We start from the raw sequence: 25,528 nt of genomic DNA on the forward strand, positions 1-25,528 counted from the left end.
CCCTATTTTTTTTTTTTTGAGAGATTTTCACTGTAGGGCGCGTGCGCTCGCCAGACAGACAGAGAGAGACATAGAGACAGAAAGCGAGAAATCACCCCCCAGGGGGGATGGTCATGCCGCAATCCCTTCTCCTCCATTCTCCTCTCGGGATCTTGGGCACGCACGCACACGCGCCCGGCGTGAGTTTTAAGCCACCGGGTCCGGGACACGAACCACGGTCGACTACGTGGGAGTCCAGCGACATAGCCATTACGCTAACTGCTGGTTCCCAACATCACCCAATGTTTTGTGGTGGGCACAAATTACTCTTGGTTGAGATTGACAGTTCTAGGCAATTAAGCTCTGTGATTCATTTCAAATTCCCAAGTCAGTATCCTAAGAGACTATTCTAACATGCTGGGAGAACAGAATTCATTCTCTCTAGTCTTATGTTGCAAGGACCCCTAAGTTGTCTGGTATCTTTCCTAGGTATCTTTTAGTCCTCTGAGTACTCCAATAGCCTTTCAATAAATTATCTCACTTTATTTTCCAGCCTAAATTAGCCTCTGTAGTTGTCCACCTAAAGAAATGTAATTAACAAGGACCAACTCTTGGTTCAAAGTCTGGTTCAAATATCACTTCTTCCAGTTCTCCCAGATGTCCTTGGATGGAATTTATCTTTTCCTCCCCTTCATACTTCTTTAAATGCTTTCCACAGCCTGGTAGTTGAGTCAACCCATATCCTCAAACTCTCCCTCAACCCAGGGCTAGGCATCATGCCTGGAATAGTATAGGCTGGATCTAATTGTGAATGAAACAGATTTTCATTTGGGACTTTAATGCAAAGGAGTATATACCACATGACCACATTCCTGGGCTAAAAAGAGTTTGGAGACCTAGCATAGCTAAACTTGCTCTCAATTCTTTTTTTTCCCTATTTCCTATTTACTAGAGGCAGTTAGTATATAGAAGAGAATGACTCATTTTGGATAATGACTAATTAGGTTCAAAACCTGTCTTTACTGTTCACCATGAGACCTCGAGCAAGTCAATTGTTCTTTGCCTCAAACGGCTCATCATTTTTTTTTTTAATTTTTTTTTTATGTTTTAGAGGTTTTTGCTATAGGGCGTGTGTGCTCACCAGAAAGACAGAGAGAGACAGAGAGACAGAAAGCAAGAAATCATCCCCTAGGGAGGACGGTCACGCCACAATCCCTTCTCCTCCATTCTCCTCTGGGGGTCTTGGGCACGCACGCACACACGCCTGGCATGAATTTAAGGCATTGGGTCCAGGACTTGAACAGTGATCAGCTACATGAGAGTCCAATAACACAGCCATTATGCCAACTGCTGGCACCCAAACGGCTCATCTTTAAAATGGTTATTGTTCTAACAGTATCTTATGGAGTTAAAACATAAAACAGATTAAAACTTAAAGTTGTTTCTGCTAAATTGGGAGAAAGAGACCCAAAAGCTCACTCATGTGGCATCACACCATTGGCTATCACCTACGTGGGCGATACGATGTGGCTAAACAATGGTAACCAGAAACTAGAATCCAATTCCCTGAACTTATAGCTAAATCCTCTGTCCACTAACCCTGCCAACTCAAATGCTGATGTCAACGATTCCTATTCGGTTGAACCTGTCTTATTTCCTGGAACTGGCATGCAAGACCTGTGTGTGGCCCAGCGTAGACTCATTCCATTTCTGCCCAGCCAGCTGTCCTACCTAGCCGATTCCTTTCCACAGCTTCCATTATGATGGGTCATCCCTGGAAATCCACAGGAAATTGGTTTGACTACCCACAAATACCCAAATCTGTAGGTGCTCACGTACCTTATAGTTGCAGATAAACCACATGTCCTTTAAATCACCTCTAGATTAACTTAAATATCAAGTACAGTATCAATGCTATGTAAATTGTTGTTATACTAGACAGTGTAGGAAATGACAAGGGAAAAAAAAAAAAGTCTGTACATATTCCAGAAGGATGAAAAATTTTTCCCTAAATATTTTTAATCTGTGGTTGATTGAATAGGCAGATGCAAAAACAACAAATTCAGAGGGCTGGCTGTACTAATCTCCTTTAAAATTGCTTTTTCACTCATCTCTTCTAGATTTAAAAAATCCCTTTATAACCAGTCCTCACATCATTGCACGATATTCAGAGTATATCATTCTAAACTGCTTATTGTTTTAATAGTAAAGAGACAGGAGACCTCTGCACTTACTAAAATTGATTGGCAAGTTTTCATACCCCTTTCTGATCTCTCACAGCACTTAAAATTAGACGCTTCATTGAGATACACTGACTACGCTTTCACATTGCCCATGTCGTCTTATGTATTCTTTAACCTTTACAACTTAAATCTCCTAATGGTAGCCAATTATTGTTATAAATGTCTTCATATAGCCAGGTTTATGCTACACATATATGACACAGGTTAAGCAGTAATTCATTTCCTTTTTGTTTCTTTTTCTTCTTCTTTTTTTTTTTAATGGAGAGAGATTTTTTTGCTATAGGGCACATGTGCTCGCTGGAGAGACAGAAAGTGAGAAATCACCCCTCAGGAGAATGGCCAAGCCCCAGTCCCTTCTCCTCTATTCTCCTCTCAGGATTTAGGACAAGCATTCACATGCACCTGGCATGAGTTTGAAGTCAGTGGGTCTGGTATTCAAACTACGTCAACTACATCAACTACGTGGGAGTCCAGCAATGTAACTGTTACACTATTTGTTGGTTCTTCAGTAATTTCAATACTCTTTAATATGATTGGTCCTACCCCCGGAATGTGAGTTTCTCAAAAATAGGTTATTTTTTTTTAACTTATGATCCCTAACAGTACCAAATAAAGGGTTATATACAGAATGAACGATAAGTAAGTGGACATCTTTTTAGTTTTTTTCCTAACTTTTTATGTACTATAAGCCCAAAATGTTCATTTCAACAAAAAATGAAAGTGAGAGAAGGGTTACAAGTCATTTTAAGTTATTGTACGTATGGTCATGGTAGAGCTAGAATTTAACCCAGGTCTAATTTCAGAATCCATACTCACTTACCATGAACTGTGATCCAGGGAAAATGTCTCTTCTGCATTTGTTAAGTGGGGCTAATCAGAAGTTACAGTAGCAAATGAAGTATTTAATATTAAAACAAACAAACAAACACAGTATCTTATACATAAGAGAGAAAGAGAAAGGGAAAGTGAGAAGTCATCTCCAGAGGGGATGACCATGTCGCAAGCCCTCCTCCTCCACATTTCTCTTGAGATTTTGGGCACACACGCACACATGACCCACCGGATTATGAAACCACTTGATCTGGGACTGTGTGGGGAGTCCAGCACATTAACCGCCATGCTGCCTGCTGGCCCTGGAAACACATTTTAAAAGAATCCTTTACAATGAAAAAAAAATGACCTATATTGAAGACTCTAACAAGAGTATATATGTGAATGTGTATTACACTTGATCTTAGCCAAAAGGCTGAGAAGCAATGTGAATGTGTATCAGTATCTATAGTGTGTGTATGTATGTGTATAAAATTGTCAAAAGGCATGTATATAAAAGATTGCTAGAGGGTGTGTACTCTCACCAGACAAAGAGAGAGAGAGAGATTATCCATTTCCCCATCCCATTGGGATTTGTGGCCGGCATAGACATGTGCCTGTGTGTTTTTAAGTGGCGAGGGTCAAGATTTGAACTATAATCGGCCATGTGAGATTTGGCTCCTTTAACCATGAGGTCACAGTGCTGGCCCCATAATTTTATATGACAGAAATTTTAACATTGGACATAAGTTGATTATTCCATTTAATATGTTTCTCTTAGTAAAGTTGTAAGACTACTGCAAGTAATTATATTAAAATATATGACCAAGATGGCTAAGTCCATCAACAATGTATCATTTATAAAAAAAAAAAAAAGAAAATTTGTTTTAAGTAGATAGAAATATTTTGATACAAGGCACAGAAAAATGCCCATTTTCAACAAAACAATTTTTTTCCTGAAACATGCTTATGACATAGTATATTTATATACAAGTTTCAGGTATTTTTTTTTTCTTCAGGTTTTTGCCATGGGGCATATGCTCGCTGGAGAGAGAGAGAGAGAGACAGTGAGACATCATCCTCCCAGGGAAGATGGCCATGTGCAATGACTTCTCTTTCATTCTCCTCTTGGGATTTTGTGCACACATGCATGTATGCATGCCCAGTGTTTTTCAAGCCACCAGGCTACATGGGACTCCAATGCCTTAACCACCACACCATCTGCTAGTCCCTATACAAATTTGTTTTCCTTTTTTATAAAAAAAAAAAAAAAAAAAAAGAGAAGGAGAGAGAGATTTTTTTCTATAGAATGCATGTACTCGCCGGAGAGACAGAGAGACAGAAATAGAGAAATCATGTCCTGGGCAAACAGCCACACCATAATCACTTCTCCTCCGTTCTCCTCTTGGAATTTTGGCACACACATACAATGCGCCCAGTGTGAGTTTGAAGTTACCAGGTCTGGGACTTGAACCACGGTCAGCCATGTGGAGGCCAGGGACATAACCATTACATCATCTGCTGGTCCTGCCCCAAACAAGTTTTTTAAAACTACCATTCCTTTAGTATATATTAGGTTGCTTGGGAGATCTTGATGTATTTTTCTATGGAACAAGGCTTCACGACTTTCCCGACAACACAATAGTTACATTAAGAGATTACCATCTCTCTCAAAAGCAAGTTGCTGTAATTCAAAACATATTTTTCAATAGGATTTGGAATGATGTTGCTTAATTATCAGACATATCAAGATTGTTTTTTTCCCCCTAAACTCAAATTTAAAAAAAATTAATATTTCTGTAATAGTTTTCTGTTGATATTGTTAATTAAATCTTAAGGTACTGATTAGTAGGCATCTTTCTTTAGAGAAGTTTGTTCTAAAAAGAAATGTGAAAAAATTTCTGCTCACACTACAGATCTAGAAATAAAATGCTGAAATAACATAATTGAGCCAGGATTGCTCATTTCTTTCCCCCTCCCATGAGGTGCTCCATGGAAATAAAATTAGCACTGAGGGAGGTGCGTAAGGCGTCTCCTTGTGGCTACTAGCAACTGAATATCCTAGGTACCTAATTTATTATCAGAGTGTCTTACACTCTGGGGAAATTCTGGATCACGAAGCTAAAACTAAGGTTACATCAATGGATTTTTACAAAGAGTATACTTTGAGAAGGATTATCTGCAAACATTTTAATAAATGTTAATTATAGCAAGGCTATCAGATTATTAGCCTCGGAACACTTAGCTACGGGGTCTGCCTTTCTCTGATGAAACTGATTACACCGTACTGTCTATTCCTATCAGTCTAGCCTAGAGAAAGAACCTAAGGGAAAAATGCTAGAAAATGCCCGTAAGAATCAGTTCTTTTAAAGCATAGAAGTTTAAATCACGTGACTTAGGCTTTCTTATCAAATACTTTTTGTATTGTGCTTAAAAAAATAAAGTCCATAATACAGTACTTTGTAACACAGAACTTTGGCCCACGTTTAATTTAAAAAAAATTAAAATGATAAGCAATACCAATTATACAAGCATATCAGAAAATAACACACTCTAATATATTTTCTTTTTGTAATTTGTCAGAGGACATGTGTGCTCGTTGGAGAGAAAGTGAGAAAGCACCCCTCATGGGGAGTAGTCACGCCACAATCCTCCATTTCTCCTTTCAGGATTTTGGACAAGCACACAGATGACCCAGTGTATGCCATGTAGGATCCAGCCCCCTTAAACACCATGCCACTGGCTGAATGCCTAATATATTTCTAAATGAAACCTCTTTTTAAACCTTAAAGGTAACATCTTTGTCAGCGTTACCTAAGAATATACAAAATTCAGAATAGACAGTTTTCATATTACTGTTATTAGCAATGGGTAGTAAAACATACATATGTAAACACTTAAAAAGAGTAATATAATACTGGGACCAACAGTTGCGTAATGGCATGTTGCTGGACTCTCATGTAGCCGACCTCAGTTCGAGTCCCGGACCTAGTGGCTTAAATGCACGCTGGGCCCATGTGCGTGTGTGCCCAAGATCCCTGGATGAGAAGGGACTGTGGGGTGGCCATCCTCCCTAGGGGGTGATTTCCCGCTTTCTGTCTCTGTCTTTCCCTCTTTCTGGAAAGTGCACACGCCTATAGCAGAAACCTCTCAAAAAAAAAAAATAGTAATACCTTAGAAATGCAAGTGCAAGAACTACTAACTACACTGTAGTTTAAGACCTAATGGTGAAGACAACAACTAGAATATAAATGGTCATCAGCTGAAGTTTAATTATTGCTTATTATTTCGCTTTTAAAAAGACAATGCGTTGTTACCGATTCTAACCATAGGGTGAGATTGTTCCTGCAAAAGCACTTCTCCTCACAGTGGCACATTCTGTCTCGATCTGATCTATCGATAGCACGGTGCTCTTCATTCATGGTAACACAGGTGATTACATTCAAATGGCATTTAACACAAATTGCACCAAACTGCCCTATAATTTCATTTTGGATGGAATTAATTAACTTCCCAGTGGGTGACTAAGGTGCTGAACATAAGCCTAAAGAAATACTTGACTGTTTAACCTACATTACGTTAGTTGTCTCTAAATCAAGGCAGCTTCCAATTTTAATAAATAGAGCCAGGTAAAATACATTTAGGAGTTTCCTAAAGGGTAAAGATAAGACCTTTATAATAAATGGATTTAGTTCTCCACATATATTCACATCCATTTAAAAGAAGTCAGGGGGCACTGCAGACAGTTAAGAAGGATTTAACAAAACTCAGCAAGAGTTGGCATGCTTGCTATCTCTGAAAGACTGTTTACCTTAGGAGGTGTGCATTTATAAGAAAAGTCTTTTTTGCCCTTGCATAAAAAGCTTACCACTTTGTAGCAATTAAAAATAATACTATCTTAATGTTGTTGTAAGTAATTTATATCCCAGATCTTAAAAATGTAAATGTAATTGTCTAAGACATTATCTTCAGATCATAAGAATTATCATATCATAAAGTATCTATTCTTTTTATTGTGTTTCTCCAATTATAATATTATTATCAAGATCTGACAGCTAAATCTTTGTTTCAAGTTTATAGTCTTCATATATCAAGAAACAAATTAAAAGGACAAAGAATGTGAAAAGCCAGCTCGTAAAAAGCTGAGAAGTCTTTCATATTACATGACATATTTCTTTGTCATAAACTTCCAGTACAGAAAATGAGAAAACAAATACTTCTGATAAACTCCTTGACATGTTTAACTAGATATGTTTAGATTTTTTTTTTTTTAATTGCGAAGGGAGGAAGAAAAGAGAGGAGAGGAAGGGAGGGAGAGATGGAGTGAGGTAGGAGAAGAGAAAAAGAGAAAAAGAAAATAAACCCTGTTTTATAATAACCCTTTTTGAGGGGGAATGAACTAGCATTTAATGAGCACAATGGTCAAAGGGAGTGGAGCTCAAGACTCCAGGCTGACTTCAAAGGCTCTGAAAGTTAAGACATATGAAGATGGTTGCCAGAAACAGACTGCGTCATCTGAGTGGGGAGTGGGTCTCAATCGAGCTTCACCCACATGGTTCTAGAAGAAGGGCTTTAGACCTGGTCCCCTCTGGGGGCACAAAGGCTAGGAAATTTTTCCATGCATAAATTCTCTTCCCTGTACAATTTAAATCCTTCCTGATAGAGCTTACATAAGGAGAAAATGACAAGAATGTAATTTGGAAGTTTTAACACTGGTTTGTAATAAAGAAAGGCATCGACTAGGAATAAAAATGCTTAGATGCCAGTTTCAGAAACAATTTTGCCTGCAGCATCTTCTAGCTCAATAATTTAGTGGCAACGACAGTCATGAATGCTGTCAAAAATAGCGATGAGGTTTTAAAAAAAAAACAAACACAAATTTCAAATAATAATATCCTTTAGATTTTTAATACATCATTTCCTGAAAAGGCAATCGCGACAGAAATTTCTGAAAACCCTCTAGTGAGAAAAAAAATTAATTTACTTTTTGAGGTTTTCATACATGTTATTATCTCTAAATTCCATCAGGCAACCATATAACATGTCCTTCTCACCAAATCCTATGTCTGTCCTGGTGTCGCCAAGTCACAAGAGACCTTCTATATGGTTACTCCCTCAAGCTGTGATTCTTACTAGGAGTCCTGGGCAAACACAGAAGTCACCTGGCAGTTACATTGCTCTCTGTAAATGAAAAAAGACTATCTCAACATAATGAAAGGCTTCATTGAAATTAGTTTTTTTTTTCTTTTTGGTAAAGTGTTCATTTTATTTTGTAATAATGTAGTTCTGATCCAAATAGAGTTCTTACTAGCTTTAAAGAGATCTCTAGAGATTATACACAGGGCAGTAATTTAATTCTATTTTTATTTCTTGCAATGACATTTAGGGTTCAGAGGGATTTGAGATTTTTAGTGCTGTTACTGACACCTTATGGAAACTGTTTTATTTGGAAATTCTGATTAGAATTTTTTAAACGGTTCTGCTCTTGTTTACAAGAAGACTTTTTATAAAAATGGATTTTTTTTTTTTTTTTTGGTGGTTCCTTTAAGGTATTCTTCTTTTTGCTATTTATTCCTCACTTGATTTCATAATCCTGTTTGGGTCACTGTGATTAGTTGCTATGGAAATTACCTCCTATAGAAATGATTCCAATGTCATTACTGTAAGAATATGACTTACAATGAATAATATCAATAGCAGACATCAACCCTTACTTAAAAAAGGAAGTTTAATCAAAATTTCAAAAAGGATTAATTCTGAAAAAAAATATTGCCATGGCCAATTTTTCTGATATTTTTGAATCTGCCATCAGCTTTTAAAACAAATATTAAACAAATTTAAAGGTGTTAATCAGTCACTCATTTCCCCAAATTCCAAAGTCACAAAGGAAATTAGCACCACACACACAACAGTGGATAGAAAGAACATTTCATCTACCATTTCTCTAAACTAATAAATGTTATGCTTCACTTATGAGAGTTAACAGGATTTCAGGGCTCATCAAGGAAACAACTGTGAACAGCACATTATAAATTCCCGTTAAAGATGAAGAATTTAATATTCCAAAATTTATCCCAGGAATTTAAAAGGTCAGGCCTATAAACTAGTGAGTTAAACAATAGAAGAGAGCCAGTGAACCATTAGATGAGAATTCCAGAATGCTAAGAAGAACATTTTCTTGGGTGGATTCTATAATTTGTGGTTTGAATAAAACCTTTGAAACATTCCATTAGTATTAAAATTCTCACAATGAGAATATGGCTCACATTTAACACATTTTAAATTACTAGACAGTCTCTCCCCCAAAGAAATTTTAATGCTTTCTTCTGCCTAGTGCTTATTCACTGCCTGGTACTAATTTAGGAATAAATTAACCCTTCTAACAATTAGGATATTGTCTAGAAACTGCCTCTCTTGTACTCTGCTGGGGAAATCACTTATATTCTGAAAATCAGAAGTAAAAGAGAAATCCACTTCTTCATTATAAAATGTTTCTCTATACCTAACAGTTTATTAATTATTGAGATAAATCACTCACATATTTACCTACATAATCACAGAATATTACTACGCTTATTCTATAATGTCTCTGAATTAAGCCTCACAATGATAGATTTTGTTAAAGGGTTTTCTACACTTGTGCCTGCAGCCATGATCGAGGGTCCAAAATGTCTTTGACGGATTTCTGCCTCGGAGCTGGTACTGGCTTGGCTTCAGAACTGGGCTTTGTGTCTGTGTGCTGCTCACCATCAGCTGAACTATTTTTCCTGGCAGGAAGAAGTTTTCGTGGCACAGCCACTGGTTTCTGTAAGTGATGCATTAGAGCTGAGAGTTTGGTATCCAAAGGTGAGGCCCGAGACACACTTGTTTTCCCCCAGTTCTCTTTAACCGATTGATCCGTGTTGCTCTGCGTTTGGAAGCTGAATGCAGGTTTATCAGTAGGAGGAAGGGGAGCCCGTCTCTTCTTCCCTTTTCCATCATGTGACTGCTCGCTTGCAGGAGACAGTACCCTTTTCTGGACGACCATTTGGTGACTACCATCAAAAAGTGCAGCCCAGGGATTGGGTGAGGATTCTTCATGCTGACCAATTAGGAACTGTCCGTTTGTCTCTTCAATTTTTTTCTGTATTATGTCAGTTAAACTTTCAAGTTTTATAGGTGAATCAATGCCTATATAATAATTTTAAGGAAAAAAAATACATGGGAACATTCAAAGACATTATTTATCTAACTGAATAAGTCATTATTTTCTAAACTAATATGGTATCTATTAAGTGATATGCTATATGATTAAAACTTAGACAAATATTAGCAATACAATATTAACCTATAAAAATAACCATGGGAATAGAATCAAAAATAAGGAGATCATGCACTGCACTATGCACGCATATTATATATATGCACCATACCCACGCATGAAATAGAGTGTGTGTGTGTGTGTGTGTGTGTGTGTGTGTGTGTGTCTTTGAGAAAAACATGGAACAAATAACAGGAGGCTTCAAAAAGTTCATGGAACAATGGAATTAAAGTACAAGTTTATTTTGATGCAAAAAAATTGAATCCATGCATATTTTTCCATAATATGCATTTTCTATGAACTTTTGAAGACCCTTCAAAAGTTGTATTTGTATTTGTGTGTGGATGACACATATACCATATGCTATATATATTATATTCAGTATATATTTATAGGGTTGTTGGAAAAGTCATGACATACTTTTCCTGTTTTTCTATGTACAAATGTGTCATGACTTTTCCAATGACCCAATATTTGTATATTCCTAAATAAATCAATAGTCTAGTTTTCAAAAAAGTAGAATTACATGAATATTTTTAAAAAATTCTGTATGGTAGAATGAGCAGTTGGCATAATTTATGGCTATGTTACTGGACTCCCATGTAGTTGACCGTGGTTCGAGTCCCGGACCCGGTGGCTTAAACTCATGCTGGGCGTGTGTGTGTGCGTGCCCAAGATCCCAAGAGGAGAATGGAGGAGAAGGGATTGTGGGGTGGCCATCCCCCCTGGGGGATGATTTCTCACTTTCTATCTCTCTGTTTCTCTCTTGTCTTTCTAGCGAATACACATGCCCTATAGCTAAAACCTCTCAAAAAATAAATTCTGTATGGTAAGTGTTTAGCAGATAATGTTTCTTGAATTTAAAACCTTATTCTTTCATAGTTAGGCTTTTATATGTGTGTGTGTGTGTGCGTGTGTGCATGTGTGTGCGTATATATATATATAACATATATATAGTTGTTCCTCCTTTAAAAAAACAACCTTGGGAGGACCAGCAGTTAGCGTAATGGCTATGTCGCTGGACTCCCACGTAGTCGACCACGGTTTGAGTCCCGGACCCAGTGGCTTAAACTCACGTGGGGCACATGTGTGTGCGTGCCCAAGATCCCAAGAAAAGAATGGAGAAGGGATTGTGGTGTTGCCATCCCCCCTGGGGGGTGATGTCTCGCTTTCTGTCTCTCTGTCTCTGTCTGTCTGGCAAGCACACGTACCCTATAGCCAAAACTTCTCCAAAGTTAAAAAAAAATTAAATAAAAATAAAAAAACAACCTTGGGGCCAGCAAGTGGCATGGCGGTTAAAGGCACTGGACTCCCACACGGCCAACCATGGTTCAAGTCTCAGACCTGGTGGCTTGCTTTCTCGCTTCCTTTCTCTTTCTCTGTCTCTCCTCAAAGGTGAGGCCCGAGACACACTTGTTTTCCCCCAGTTCTCTTTAACCGATTGATCCGTGTTGCTCTGCGTTTGGAAGCTGAATGCAGGTTTATCAGTAGGAGGAAGGGGAGCCCGTCTCTTCTTCCCTTTTCCATCATGTGACTGCTCGCTTGCAGGAGACAGTACCCTTTTCTGGACGACCATTTGGTGACTACCATCAAAAAGTGCAGCCCAGGGATTGGGTGAGGATTCTTCATGCTGACCAATTAGGAACTGTCCGTTTGTCTCTTCAATTTTTTTCTGTATTATGTCAGTTAAACTTTCAAGTTTTATAGGTGAATCAATGCCTATATAATAATTTTAAGGAAAAAAAATACATGGGAACATTCAAAGACATTATTTATCTAACTGAATAAGTCATTATTTTCTAAACTAATATGGTATCTATTAAGTGATATGCTATATGATTAAAACTTAGACAAATATTAGCAATACAATATTAACCTATAAAAATAACCATGGGAATAGAATCAAAAATAAGGAGATCATGCACTGCACTATGCACGCATATTATATATATGCACCATACCCACGCATGAAATAGAGTGTGTGTGTGTGTGTGTGTGTGTGTGTGTGTGTGTGTGTCTTTGAGAAAAACATGGAACAAATAACAGGAGGCTTCAAAAAGTTCATGGAACAATGGAATTAAAGTACAAGTTTATTTTGATGCAAAAAAATTGAATCCATGCATATTTTTCCATAATATGCATTTTCTATGAACTTTTGAAGACCCTTCAAAAGTTGTATTTGTATTTGTGTGTGGATGACACATATACCATATGCTATATATATTATATTCAGTATATATTTATAGGGTTGTTGGAAAAGTCATGACATACTTTTCCTGTTTTTCTATGTACAAATGTGTCATGACTTTTCCAATGACCCAATATTTGTATATTCCTAAATAAATCAATAGTCTAGTTTTCAAAAAAGTAGAATTACATGAATATTTTTAAAAAATTCTGTATGGTAGAATGAGCAGTTGGCATAATTTATGGCTATGTTACTGGACTCCCATGTAGTTGACCGTGGTTCGAGTCCCGGACCCGGTGGCTTAAACTCATGCTGGGCACATATGAGTGTGTGCCCAAGATCCTGAGAGGAGAATGGAGGAGAAGGGATTGTGGGGTGGCCATCCCCCCTGGGGGATGATTTCTCACTTTCTATCTCTCTGTTTCTCTCTTGTCTTTCTAGCGAATACACATGCCCTATAGCTAAAACCTCTCAAAAAATAAATTCTGTATGGTAAGTGTTTAGCAGATAATGTTTCTTGAATTTAAAACCTTATTCTTTCATAGTTAGGCTTTTATATGTGTGTGTGTGTGTGCGTGTGTGCATGTGTGTGCGTATATATATATATAACATATATATAGTTGTTCCTCCTTTAAAAAAACAACCTTGGGAGGACCAGCAGTTAGCGTAATGGCTATGTCGCTGGACTCCCACGTAGTCGACCACGGTTTGAGTCCCGGACCCAGTGGCTTAAACTCACGTGGGGCACATGTGTGTGCGTGCCCAAGATCCCAAGAAAAGAATGGAGAAGGGATTGTGGTGTTGCCATCCCCCCTGGGGGGTGATTTCTCGCTTTCTGTCTCTCTGTCTCTGTCTGTCTGGCAAGCACACGTACCCTATAGCCAAAACTTCTCCAAAGTTAAAAAAAAATTAAATAAAAATAAAAAAACAACCTTGGGGCCAGCAAGTGGCATGGCGGTTAAAGGCACTGGACTCCCACACGGCCAACCATGGTTCAAGTCTCAGACCTGGTGGCTTGCTTTCTCGCTTCCTTTCTCTTTCTCTGTCTCTCCTGTTCAAACTGGAAAATAATAATGATGATAATAATAAATAAAGTTAAATAAAATAATTCTTTTATATAAAAAACAAAACCTTATTCTAACTTCTAGGTAAGAGTGAATTCACTGGGGCGACTGTAACTACATCATTTTTCTTTCCTATAGACAGCGAAGTCTCTGTTACAAAGGGAAAAAAGTCCAAACCCAAAAGTCAGGCAAATAAGAGTGAAACCCTCCTATCACTCTGGGGATAACAGTGCTGGGAAAAATTCTTTGAAAGAAAATAAGAGATCAAAGATTAGTGTCTATTAAATGAATTACTGGTGTTTTCAAATGTATAAACCCAAATGTATCATTTTTAACCTAACGTTCTACGGTATATAAAAGTGCAGGTACATTAGTGGAAAATTAGATTAGAGCTTAGCGTTGATGTGTGCTTGTTCACAACACTGTTCACTGAGGCAATCCTGCTGGGATAAACACCCATCAAAGTGTGGGGAAACATTAATGAGCCTCAAAATTCTAAATTTTCCAAAGTATTACATTTAACCAAAAATAATTTTTTTTTTGGCCAGAGATGAAAGCTTCCATTCATTAATATTCATCTATCAACTCTACCTAAAAGTAAATTTAATAAAATGCAGAAAATATTATTAAACACAATTTTATTTTAGAATTTGCAAGTTTATATTTTTAGGGTTTTTATCAGCTTGCTCAGCTAGTACTTATTTTCAGTGCACCTTTATTCATTTTAAGCCTTACGTTTTTTTTGTTGGATCTTACGGATTTGTAATATGAAAAATGTGTATTCATTAATTTTGTATTAATTCATTTAATAAACATAAGTTCCTTCATCTATAATGATAGCCCTTTTTTCCATTCATTTTAATTGTGTCTTGAAAATTATAGCATCTTAATGTCAACAGAACATTGAGTATGGGCAATGTTGTTTTTGTTACTCTGCAGCTTAGAAAAGACAAATCTTCCTTACTCATATCATGGTAGACTGAGGTCGCCTCTTTTGTCAAGAACAAAGGTGGTTTCCGTGGTGACATAATCTCAATTTTCATAAGTTCTTCACAACAATGCTTCCACTGGCCTAAGACAGACAGGAAAAGGCAGGCTAGTTTAAAACGTAAAACATAAGTGGGAAGATATGTATTTCATTTTTAATAGGTATCAGCACATTTCTTGCTCTGAAAAGTAACAGTGAATTTATAAATAAAACATTGCCGGAGGGAAGCTTGTACAAAAACCTAGTACTACTCATAATTTTAGAGTCCAATTCTGGACATAAAAGTAATCTATTTAAAAAGTAAAGTACTATGTATAGTTATTAAGCTACAATCTCTAGGCTATTAAACAGTGTACTATTTCTCTAAATGATCTACAACTATGTTTAAAGTTCTATTCATGGTAGAAGTTTACACAGGTTCTTTTCTTTTAAATATTAAATTAAAACATTTAGTATTCAAGAGAGTTGAAAAGTAAAAATCAGCACAAATATAGTTACTTACAAAGAAATACGAGGAGTGGTGGTTCACTATAATGGTTTTAAATTTGAAAATAAAATTAAGTGTATTCATTTTATTCACAATATTGTGTTTACATGCAGGTACTCTCTGAGAAAGAGTCAGGAAGAAATCATCCTTGTGTACTTGATAGGGTCTTATCATACTGCAATCCCCTCCCCGATGCCCTTCAGCTCGTCGGGATCTCGGGCACACATGCAAGCACTTATGTGTTCGAGTCAACTGGGCCGGGAATCCAAACCCACAGTGAGCCGTGTGGCTTCCAGCACTGTAGAGTTCAGTATGCTACCAAGTACACTATGAGAACAGACCTAAATTTGAAATTTGTAATTAAAGAATAAGAATTGTTTATCCAACAAACTATCTTTTAAAAGATGACTATTATGTTTTTAAAAATCATTTTAACTCTGGGCACTGTATTTTCATTTAAGTAAAGAGTATATAAAAGCCTATTGTTATATAGATATATTACACAATAAAATTCTGCATCTAATTTACTTTAGAAAGGACTTTTTTCTTGGGACCAGCAGTTAGCGTAATGGCTATGTCGCTGGACTCCCACGTGGTCGAATGTGATTCGTGTCCGGACCGGTGGCTTAAAAGTCACGCAGGGCGCGTGTGCATGCGTGCCCAAGATCCCGAGAGGAGAATGAAGGAGAAGGGATTGCAAGGTGGCCATCCCCCCTGGGGGGTGATTTCTCACTCTCTGTCTCTGTCTGTCTGGCTAGCACACGCGCCCTATAGTGAAAAATCTCTCCAAAAAAAAAAGGACTTTTTCTTGAGAGAGTGAGTTTTGTTCTAGAGAGTGTACACTCGCCAGAGAGACAGAGACAGACAGAGAGTGAGAGACAGAAAGTGAGAAATCACCCCCCCACCCCCACCCTCGAGGATGGCCATACTGCAATCCCTTTTCCTCTAATCTCCTCTTGGGATTTTAAACACACAAGCACATACACCCAGTATGAGTTTTAAGCCGCTGGGTCCGGACTCAAACCGCAGTCAACTGTGTGGGAATCTAGTGACATAACTATTATGTCTTCTGCTGGTCCTGAGAAAGGACATTTTAAATAAAACCATTAAGCATCTGGAATAAGAAAAAAAATTCTTGAATAATCTGTTTCAATTATTAAATAAAGTTAAAAGAATAGATATTATTAATTTTTCTTTCAATTCCATTTTTCTATTTTCATCTTAAAATGAATTTTTCATGTTTATTTGTCCCAAGGGATATCAAAAAATTTAATCTTTGTGCACCTGTATGAAAAATAGTATCTGTACCAGATACTATATGTCTATATAGAGGTTGAGCACTCCTATTCAGAAATGCCCCAAATCTGAGAGGTTTTAAGCATAGACATGACTCTCGCATGTAGAAAATTATACACCTGGTTTCATGGGATAAGTTGCAGTCATAATGTAATACACAAATATTATATAGAATTACCTTCAGGTTATATGTATAAGGTATATATAAAACATAGATGAATTTCATACTTAAATTTGGGTGCCATTCCCATGATACCTCATTATGTATATGCAAATATTCCAAAATCTGAAGAAAAAAAAATCCAGAACACTTCTGGCCCCAAGCATTTTGGATATGGAATAATCAAACCTGCATTAATATAATAAAATTGTTATTGAAATGCACAATTTTTAAGTCCTATCTTAAACCAGTAGAAAGTAAATGTAATATGCCTATGTATGGTTTAAGATTGATATATAATCTACATTTCTCTTCTTTTTATTATGATCTCAATATCCACATTCAGCATCCAACTTGGTTGTTTTTCATGGCTGAAAAATTAAATATGCTTCATGCCTAGTCAAATTAGGTATTGAATTTTGTTTTTTTCTAGTCAAACTGTCATAGTAATACATACGTACATTTTAAATCTAGTACCTTAAATAGTTAGAAACATTGAAAAAAAAAACACCTTTTATTATGTTTTACTATGATGCTAAGGACAGAGTATGGTCAAATTTCAAAATCATCCACTTAGCACCTCAGAGAGGGAATCAATTCCTGAGTACAAGTCTTCAAAGGCTGCTTTCTAGAGTTCAAATCTAGTAGATTCTGCTCTAATAACCATGCTCCCCTCTGCTTCCTTTTTTTATTTTAGTTTTTTGCTTCCTTTTTAAGATAAAAATATATAAACCCAGTTTTTCCTCTTGAGGGCAGGAAAAAAAAAGGCCCTTATGTAATGGAAAAACAATGAAATCCTTTAAACTGGTAAACATTTCTCTGACATTTTCAGACAGATTCTTATAAAGTACAGTATTTTCTCTATCTGGATAGATGAAAGCATTTCATTATTAGACGAGTAGCAAAATCCTAATGATGTTGGAAACTGGAACATAATGCTACAATTTTCCATGTGTTACTGCAGTCAGAGGTACAACTATGTTGTTCACTGTTGAAGACTTTACAACCAAACATTTATTCTGCCAGTGAGTAAATCTGAATGCACAGGTGTACATGATAGCCAATATGCTAACATGAAAACAAAGGCCCAGTATGAAATACCAGTTTTGTTCATATAACAATGTATATATTGATGATGTTTCCCACACACTATTTACTGTTAAAATGTTTCTAATCAAAATGACCTATCATGCTAAGGTGTTGATGTAACTCAATTTTTTTTTTTTTTTTTTTTTTTGCTATAGGGCACGTGCACTCACCAGACAGACAGGGAGAGACAGAGAGGCAGAAAGCGAGAAATCACCCCCCAGGGGGGATGGTCACGCCACAATCCCTTCTCCTCCATTCTCCTCTCGGGATCTTGGGCATGCATGCACATGGGCCCGGCGTGAGTTTTAAGCCACCAGGTCCGGACGCGAATCGCGGTCGACTACGTGGGAGTCCAGTGACATAGCCATTACGCTAACTGCTGGTTCCCGATATTTATATTATTTATATTTGGGAAAAATTTAGAATTTCAAATCTGTTTTTAATACTTAGAATTTCTGACCCACCATTCCTGGCTCCATATCTATCAACTATATGGAACAAGTATCATTCCTCTTTTATGTGCTTGTTAGCTCTATATATATATATATATTTATTTATACACACATGAATATACACACACACATTTTAATTTTTTGTTTTGGCTAAAGGGTGCATGTGCTTGCCAGAGAAAATCAGAGAGACAGAGAGAAAGGGAGAAGAGAAAGTACCCCCATAGGACATGGTCATGCCATGAACCCTTCTCCTCTATCTCTCCCTCCTTTCAAGACTTTGGGCACAATTGTACATGTACAAAGCATAGTTCTCAAGCTTTCAGGTCCAGGACTTGAACCAGTGGCCAGCCACATGGGATCTGGCTGCCTTAACTATCTGACCATGAAGCTTGCCCAGCTCTCAAATATTAAAAACAGCTATTACAAGGGACCAGCAGTTAGCATAATGGCTATGTTGCTGGACTCCCATGTAGTCGACTGTGGTTTGAGTCCTGAACCTGGTGGCTTAAACTCACGCCGGGCATGCATGCCCAAGATCCCAAGAGGAGAATGGAGGAAAAGGATTGGGGTGTGGCCATCCCCCTGTCTGTCTGTCTTTCTGGCAAGTGCACACGCCTTATAGCAAAAAACCTCACAAAATAAATAAGTAAATAAATAAATAAAACAAAAGAAAACCCGCTATTACACATCCCTTGCCTCCTAACCTCCACCCACCCCCATGCTATATTCTTCTCCAGACTAAAAGATCTACTTTTATCAATGTTTCCTCATAAATTCTAATCTCATTCTCTCACCAGTATTTCATTTCATTCTGGTGGTGTGTGTGTGTGTGTGTGTGCGCGCGCGCGCGCGCATGAGACAGAGGAAGAGAGGGGAGAGAGAAGGAAGAGGGAGAGAAAGAGAGAACCTCCTCACCCCCTCAAGGCTCCCCAAGAGGGAATGACCAAGCCACAATCCCTTCTCTATTTCTTCTCTTGGGATTTTGGGCATGCACACAGACACCCTTGGCATGTTTTCCAAACTGCCAGATCCAGGACTCAAAAGGATGCAGTTAGTCATGTTGGATTCAGTCACGTTACCATCAAACCACCTGGCTGGCCCTGCTTTCCATTCCAAAGTGGGGCCGAAAAATTAAAATTTGTTCTAAATATTAAATTAGTCTTATTCTGCTCTAGATATCTACCCTTTACTTTATTATAGATACCATACTTCCACCAAGATCATTAGAGGTCATACCTAGAGAGGTAAAAATTTAAAGTACAGGGGCCAGCATGGTCATTAAGATGCTGGACTTCTACATGGTCAACCACGGTTTGAATACTGGACCCATTACTTCAAAATCAGGTCAGGCACATGTATGTGTGTGCTCAAAATCCTGAAAGAATGGAGTAGTAGGGATTGCGGTTGGCCATCACTGCTGGGGGTTGATTAATCACTGTTCCTCTCTGTCTCTCTCCAGTGAGTGCACATACTTTATGGCTAAAACCTAAAACAAAATGAATGGTCGTTAAAGTGGTCGTTTGAATCTGGAACTGGCAACTTGAAAAACACCCTGGGCGTGTTTGCATGCTCATATCCCACCGGGGTACTTTCTTACATTCTCTCTCTCCCTCCAATGAGTACGCACAGACTCGGCAAAATATTAAAAAAACAAGCAAACAAACAAACCTATTGATCGGCAATTATCTAAAAAAACATTAAATACCAAAAGTCAGACCTGTGAACCAAGTTGTCATCACTTCATTACTACTTAGAGAGTACAGAAATTTCATGAGATTGTGAACCTTCCAACGCCCCACTTTAGCATGATAAATTATTCTGCATAAATATAGAATAAAAACATATGGTTATCATCTAATAGTAATAATAGACTAAAATATTCTGGTATTATATTCATTTATATCTCCTTCCTATTTTCATGCACATAAGAATGATAAGATATCAGAAATATTTATGAAAAAATAGATTCTTTTGTAAGAGATATTTTAAACCAGAACATTAGCAAACCAGTGAAACTTTTGTTATGATCAGAAAAAGAAAGGAAGTTGTTGTCTTTTAAAATGCACATCTCCAGTCTACTGAAAATTTAAACTAAAGAAGTGGACATGCTGGTAGACACATGGGACAAAAATGAGGTGATTGGAAAAAGCATAGGGAAAAATGAAATTAAAATACAAGTTTATTTTGGTACAAAATTTCTGAAATCCATGAATAGCTTTCTCATAATATGCATTTTCCAGGACCAGCAGATGGTGTAATGGCTACGCTGCTGGACTCCCACATAGTCAACTGCGGTTTGAGTCCCATACCCGGTGGCTTAAACTCACACTGGGTGTGTCGGTGTGTGTGTCCAAGATCCCAAGAGGAGAATGGAGGAGAAGAGGTTGCAGCGTGGCCATCCCCCCTGAAGGGTGATTTCTCACTTTCTGTCTCTCTCTTTCTAGCGAGTGGGGGGCCTCGCCCCTATAGCAAAAACCTCCAAAAAAAAAAAAAAAAAAAAAAAAAAAAAAAAAGCATTTTCCATAAACTTTATGAAGACTCCACATATTTACTGCCTAGGCATGGTACCTAAGAAAACAAAGACTAAAAAACCCAAGAAGGTTATGGAGGGACTCCTCTAACTCAATGCTGCAGACCAGACACCTCTTTAGGCCTCAGTTTTCTCATCTTTACTGCAGAAATAACTACTTTACAGGGTTATTATGAGAAATAAATGAAGCCACCTGTACAGGAGAGGTAATTAATAAATTTACTTTCTATTCTTGCCTCCTATGATGCTCATTCAGACCACGGAACAGAACAGGATTACAAAAATTAACCCAAGGACTGTGTCAGCTCTTTTTAGTGTTTCAGAAAACAACAATTCCTAAAATGTCTCTAGAATTATATACACAAGTGCAGAAATAACTTTCCATTGTTTGGAAACTGCTCTAAAGTACTTTGCAATTATGTCGAATAGCGTACTCCAGACAAATACTGGTTGACTCAAACGGTATGCTCACTTTGATCAGAAAGAGGCATCATCAACATTCTACATTTTCAGTATAATATTGTAGGTAATACACATACAGTTAAGTTTACTGCCAGTAAAGACCATGTACTGCTACAATTTCAATACTCTCCTGTTGATAAAAATTCCTCCTTAAAGTGAAAATTAAATATTAGAACCTCATCTATTTTATGCACTAAAACCCGATTATATTACTATCACAGTTTTTTATAATCCATGACATAAGACTGTGTTACTGAGATGGAAAAACCATATGGTGGCTTAAAAAAAAAAGAAATTTCCGGATGATGTCCAAGATGATATTATAATGACTCTGGAGTTAACAGAAGGTTACATTAAAAATGAGGCTCCTTCTGAACATTTCAGTAGTTTAAGATTATCATTATCCTGGAGAAGTTTTTGCTCCACAAATGACTTCTTTATCCCTTGGATAAACACATAGCTTTAAGCAGTTAAAGATGAATATTTTGAGAAAATGGGACCCAGTTGTTTTAAGGAACAAATTAACTTACAAGTATGAGATAGGGAAGGTAAAAATTCAAGGTATACCGTATGACAGTAAGGCAGGCATGGGAGAGAAAGTGAAAGAAAAAAGCATTAGTGCACTGATGAGAGATCACCATTTTTTTTTTCAAGAGCATAAAAAAATTTCCTGCTACAAATTATTATTTTTTTGTTTTGCTAGAGGGTGCATGTGCTCACCAGAGAAACAGACATTGAGGGAGGGGAGTAAGAATCCTCCATGGGGAATGGTCAACCTGCACTCCCTTCTCCATCTCTTCCTCCTTGTGGGGATTTTAGGCAGACAGACATGTTTCTTAAGCCGCCTGGTCTCGGATTCCAACTGCACAGTCAGCCACGCGCAGGCTGCCTTAACCACCAGGCCACAGAACCGACTCAAGATTATAATTTTAATACCTTTAGATTGCTGTGTGCATCCTTTCGGGCTACATAAATACACCACTAGAAAATTCAAATATCTGCTTACTAAGATCAAAGAAATGCTGCCAGAAGGCTTCCATCCACGTCTGAAGATCTTCTCTACTGTCAGCTGCAAAAATCTGAGTCACAGCTTGTCCACCAACAGGGTTGATAATAGAAAAAATATGAAATCTTTTCTTGGCATCCTTATCCATTGCCCGAATTCTGGTTTCCTAAAATTAAAGATAAAATGTTCTCTAATGATCAAATGTTTCATTGCTTAGCTGCCATACTTATGACAAATGTAATTATATTCTAATTGCTGATCATTTGAAATAAGAAATATGTCATTTTGAGAATTTTTAATATTCAACTCAACAATCTGGAAGTTTTTTTATTTTTGTTTTTTAGAATGCTTTCTACTAAAAAACTGATATCCACAACAATGCTCCACAATGGACAGACCCAGGTTCACGTTCCAAGTCTCCCTGTGCATACTGGGAACACATAAGCACACGCCTTCATCCTGGCTGGCTGGAGATGGGGGTGGATCCTGGTATGGAGACTCTACTGGTGATGCTTCTATCTCTCTCGTAGAAGAAATAAACTTGGGGGGATTTTTTTTTAAATGGAAAGAAATCAGGTCTATAGTAAATGCTGAACAATACTATCAAGTGACAGAAGATTAGTTAGAAACAGGTACATAAGATAGGAAGAGGACTGCCTGTGTATGTAAACCACAAACCCTAAGAACTTCAGAACATGGGGATGATCATTTTACATAATCGTTGTACGCCTTGATTTGACATCAAGAAAGCGGTTGCTTTAGACTTACACAATGTTTCAAAGTATGTCACATATAACACTTTTACTAAATTACACAAGATTAATACATACTCTGTCTTGATTTATCTCAGTTTAAGCGGGAGTTGGCATCTTTTGCATACACCTTAAAATTTGCAATAAAACAAGTATAGCATCATGTCATAACTCTCATGTAGATTATATGTTAACTGTACTTCCAACTGTAATAAAACAGGAGAATCCGTGAAATATGTTTCTTATTCTAATATTCATGCATAATATACAGTGTTACCAGTTAGAGCAGTGAAACCATAACAGTGTTCACTGCAGCAAAACAGGTCTTCCTCACTAACTTTTATTTTGTACGTAACATTCATTTAGAAAGTCCATTGCATGATATCCGTAAAGTAAGATAATCCTTATAATGTTAAAAGTACTATTTTAAAAAAAAATGCTGAATACAACACCCTACAGCAAAGGCAACGGTTTCATTCAAGTATAGGCTCAACCTTTTTCTTCCTGAGTGGTACTAGGTATGACGCTGTGATGATACTGTGTTCACATGAAGCGTGATGTCTGCTCCCAAAGCACACACAGGCGCTGCCATGCCACATGGCAAGCTAGCAGCTATGTGTAGTGTAGACCAAGCAATCTTGGGGAGCAAAGTCTGGAATAGAACTATATATTATACAAAGACAGGGATTTGGCTGCCTGCATAATGATTAGTTTTATATTATTCTAGGGCAGCGCTGTCTAGTAGAAATACAATGTGAGCCACACATGTAATTTAAAATTTTCTAGAAACCATATTAAAAAAAAAAAGTAAAAAGAAACTGGTGAAATTCATTTTAATAATGTATTTTATGTTACCCAGCAATTCCAAAATAATTTTTTCTTTTCTTTTTTTAAGGTTTTTGCCATAGGACTTATGTGCTCACTGGAGACAGACAGTGAGAAGGAAAGTAAGAAATCACTCCTCACCCCTGTGGGCTGGCCATACCACAATCCTTTCTCCTCCAAATTCTCTTCTCAGGATTTTAGGAACACGTGCACACACGCCTGACATGATTTTTAAGCCACCAGGTCTGGGAACCAAACTGCAGTTGGCCAGGTGGGAGTCCAGCATCTTAACCACCATGCCACCCACTGGCCTCTCTCCAAAAAAATGTTTTTAAACAGGTAATCAAAGTAAAACAAAACAAAACAAAACAAAACAAAACCCTCAGTGAGTAGAAAGAACATACTATAAAGTAGCACTTAGCTGGGGCTATACAGCTTACTGCAGTTATCAAATATGTACTTTTTTAAGAATTTCAAGCAGTCAAACTTGTGTTCATGGATATGTATATATTGGCTATGCTTGCTATTGGAAATATTTAGATTAATTAAGTTCATTAGCAAATCAATAAAATGGGGGGAGGGGGAGAAGGCATAGAAAGCAACCATGGATACCAGAGGCAGTGTGGGAGGAGGGTGGGGCATGGCAGAGGGGGAGAGATAGGGAATCAAGGATGGCAAAAAAAATTAAAAAAGGAAATATACAGGAAACAAGAAATGAAAATGATGTATAGTGAATGAATGCAAATAAATTTAAATTTAAAAAATAAAAAAAGTAAAAAAAAAATTACTGAGATATTTTACATTTTCTTCTCACATCAAGCCTTTAAAATCCAGTTTGTGTGTTATAATTATAGCACATTTTAATTTGAAGCAGCCACTGGGGGCTAGTGGTTGCTATATATTGTACAGAGTAATTCTAGAAGAATGTGGTTGAGCTTACTGAAATGTGTCCATAAAAATATTTTGACTGACAGTTACGAAAGCTGACTAAGAGTGGAAATGATACACATGTGGGTATTTGAGAAGTAGCAAAGAGGTAGGAAGATAAGCTGTTCATTCCTCAAAAATCAGGTAAATACAGACAGATGAATACCATATATCCCATACAAGGAGTTGTTTTTCTGAAGGAGTGAAATCGTACTTAAAAACCATATGGGAAAAAAATGTTGTATAAAGTAGCAACAGAACTGTGAACCTTTAGAGTATCTCAAAGTACAAGGACTAGTGACCATCTTAGAGACAGTGTATCCTATCACAGAAATCAAGGAGTCTGAGTGTCTTTCTTTTTGGAGAGGGATTTTTTCTATAGGGTGTATGTGCTCCCCAGAGAAACAGAGATAGAAAGCAGGAAACCACTCCCTGGGGCAATAGCAACATCACAATCCCATAATCCCTTCTCTTCCATTCTCCTCTCAGGATTTCGGGCACGCATGCACAATGCCAGGCATGAGTTTCAAACCGCCAGGTCCTAAAATCTGAGAATCTTTAGAAGACGATAATGGAACTTATGGACAGCATTTTAATTCTGTAATAAGGTGTTTTCTACTCTCCTATGTCTTGGTAATAAACTTTGTGAATTAGTTGTTTTAAGGAATTATTTATACAATATTAAAAATGCTGTCCTAAATGGCATTCCTAGAGCAAATAAGGCACATCCAATCAAGCTGCTTAAAAGATAAAGTTTATCAGGACGCACAGATGGCATAATGGTTACGTCACTGGACTCCCATGTAGTCAACTATGGCTTGAATCCCATACCCAGCGACTTAAAACTCAAAATTCTGAGAGAAGATATCGCAGTATGGTCATCCCCCCTTGCATGGGTGTTTTCTTGCTTTCGGCCTCTCTGGCCCTAAAGCAAAAATCCCTCTCTCAACTAAAAAAAAAAAAAAAAAAG

The 25,528-nt window shown here is 37.3% G+C and overlaps 1 protein-coding gene across 1 annotated transcript in view; it reads right to left on the reverse strand.

Moving 5' to 3' along the window:
- Positions 1-8,882: 8,882 nt before the first annotated feature.
- RTKN2 (rhotekin 2) overlaps positions 8,883-25,528 on the reverse strand; it is an 81,163-nt gene continuing 64,517 nt past the window's right edge. Inside the window, exons 10-12 of the mRNA XM_006147079.3 lie at positions 22,055-22,220; positions 14,549-14,656; positions 8,883-10,202 (exon numbers count right to left, since the gene is read on the reverse strand). Of these exons, the coding sequence (XP_006147141.1) occupies positions 9,664-10,202; positions 14,549-14,656; positions 22,055-22,220 (813 nt within the window). The 3' untranslated portion in view covers positions 8,883-9,663. The remainder of the gene's footprint in view (positions 10,203-14,548; positions 14,657-22,054; positions 22,221-25,528) is intronic.

The sequence above is a fragment of the Tupaia chinensis genome, unplaced genomic scaffold, assembly GCF_000334495.1.
Source record: "Tupaia chinensis unplaced genomic scaffold, TupChi_1.0 Scaffold000199_1, whole genome shotgun sequence".
Lineage (NCBI taxonomy): Eukaryota > Metazoa > Chordata > Mammalia > Scandentia > Tupaiidae > Tupaia > Tupaia belangeri.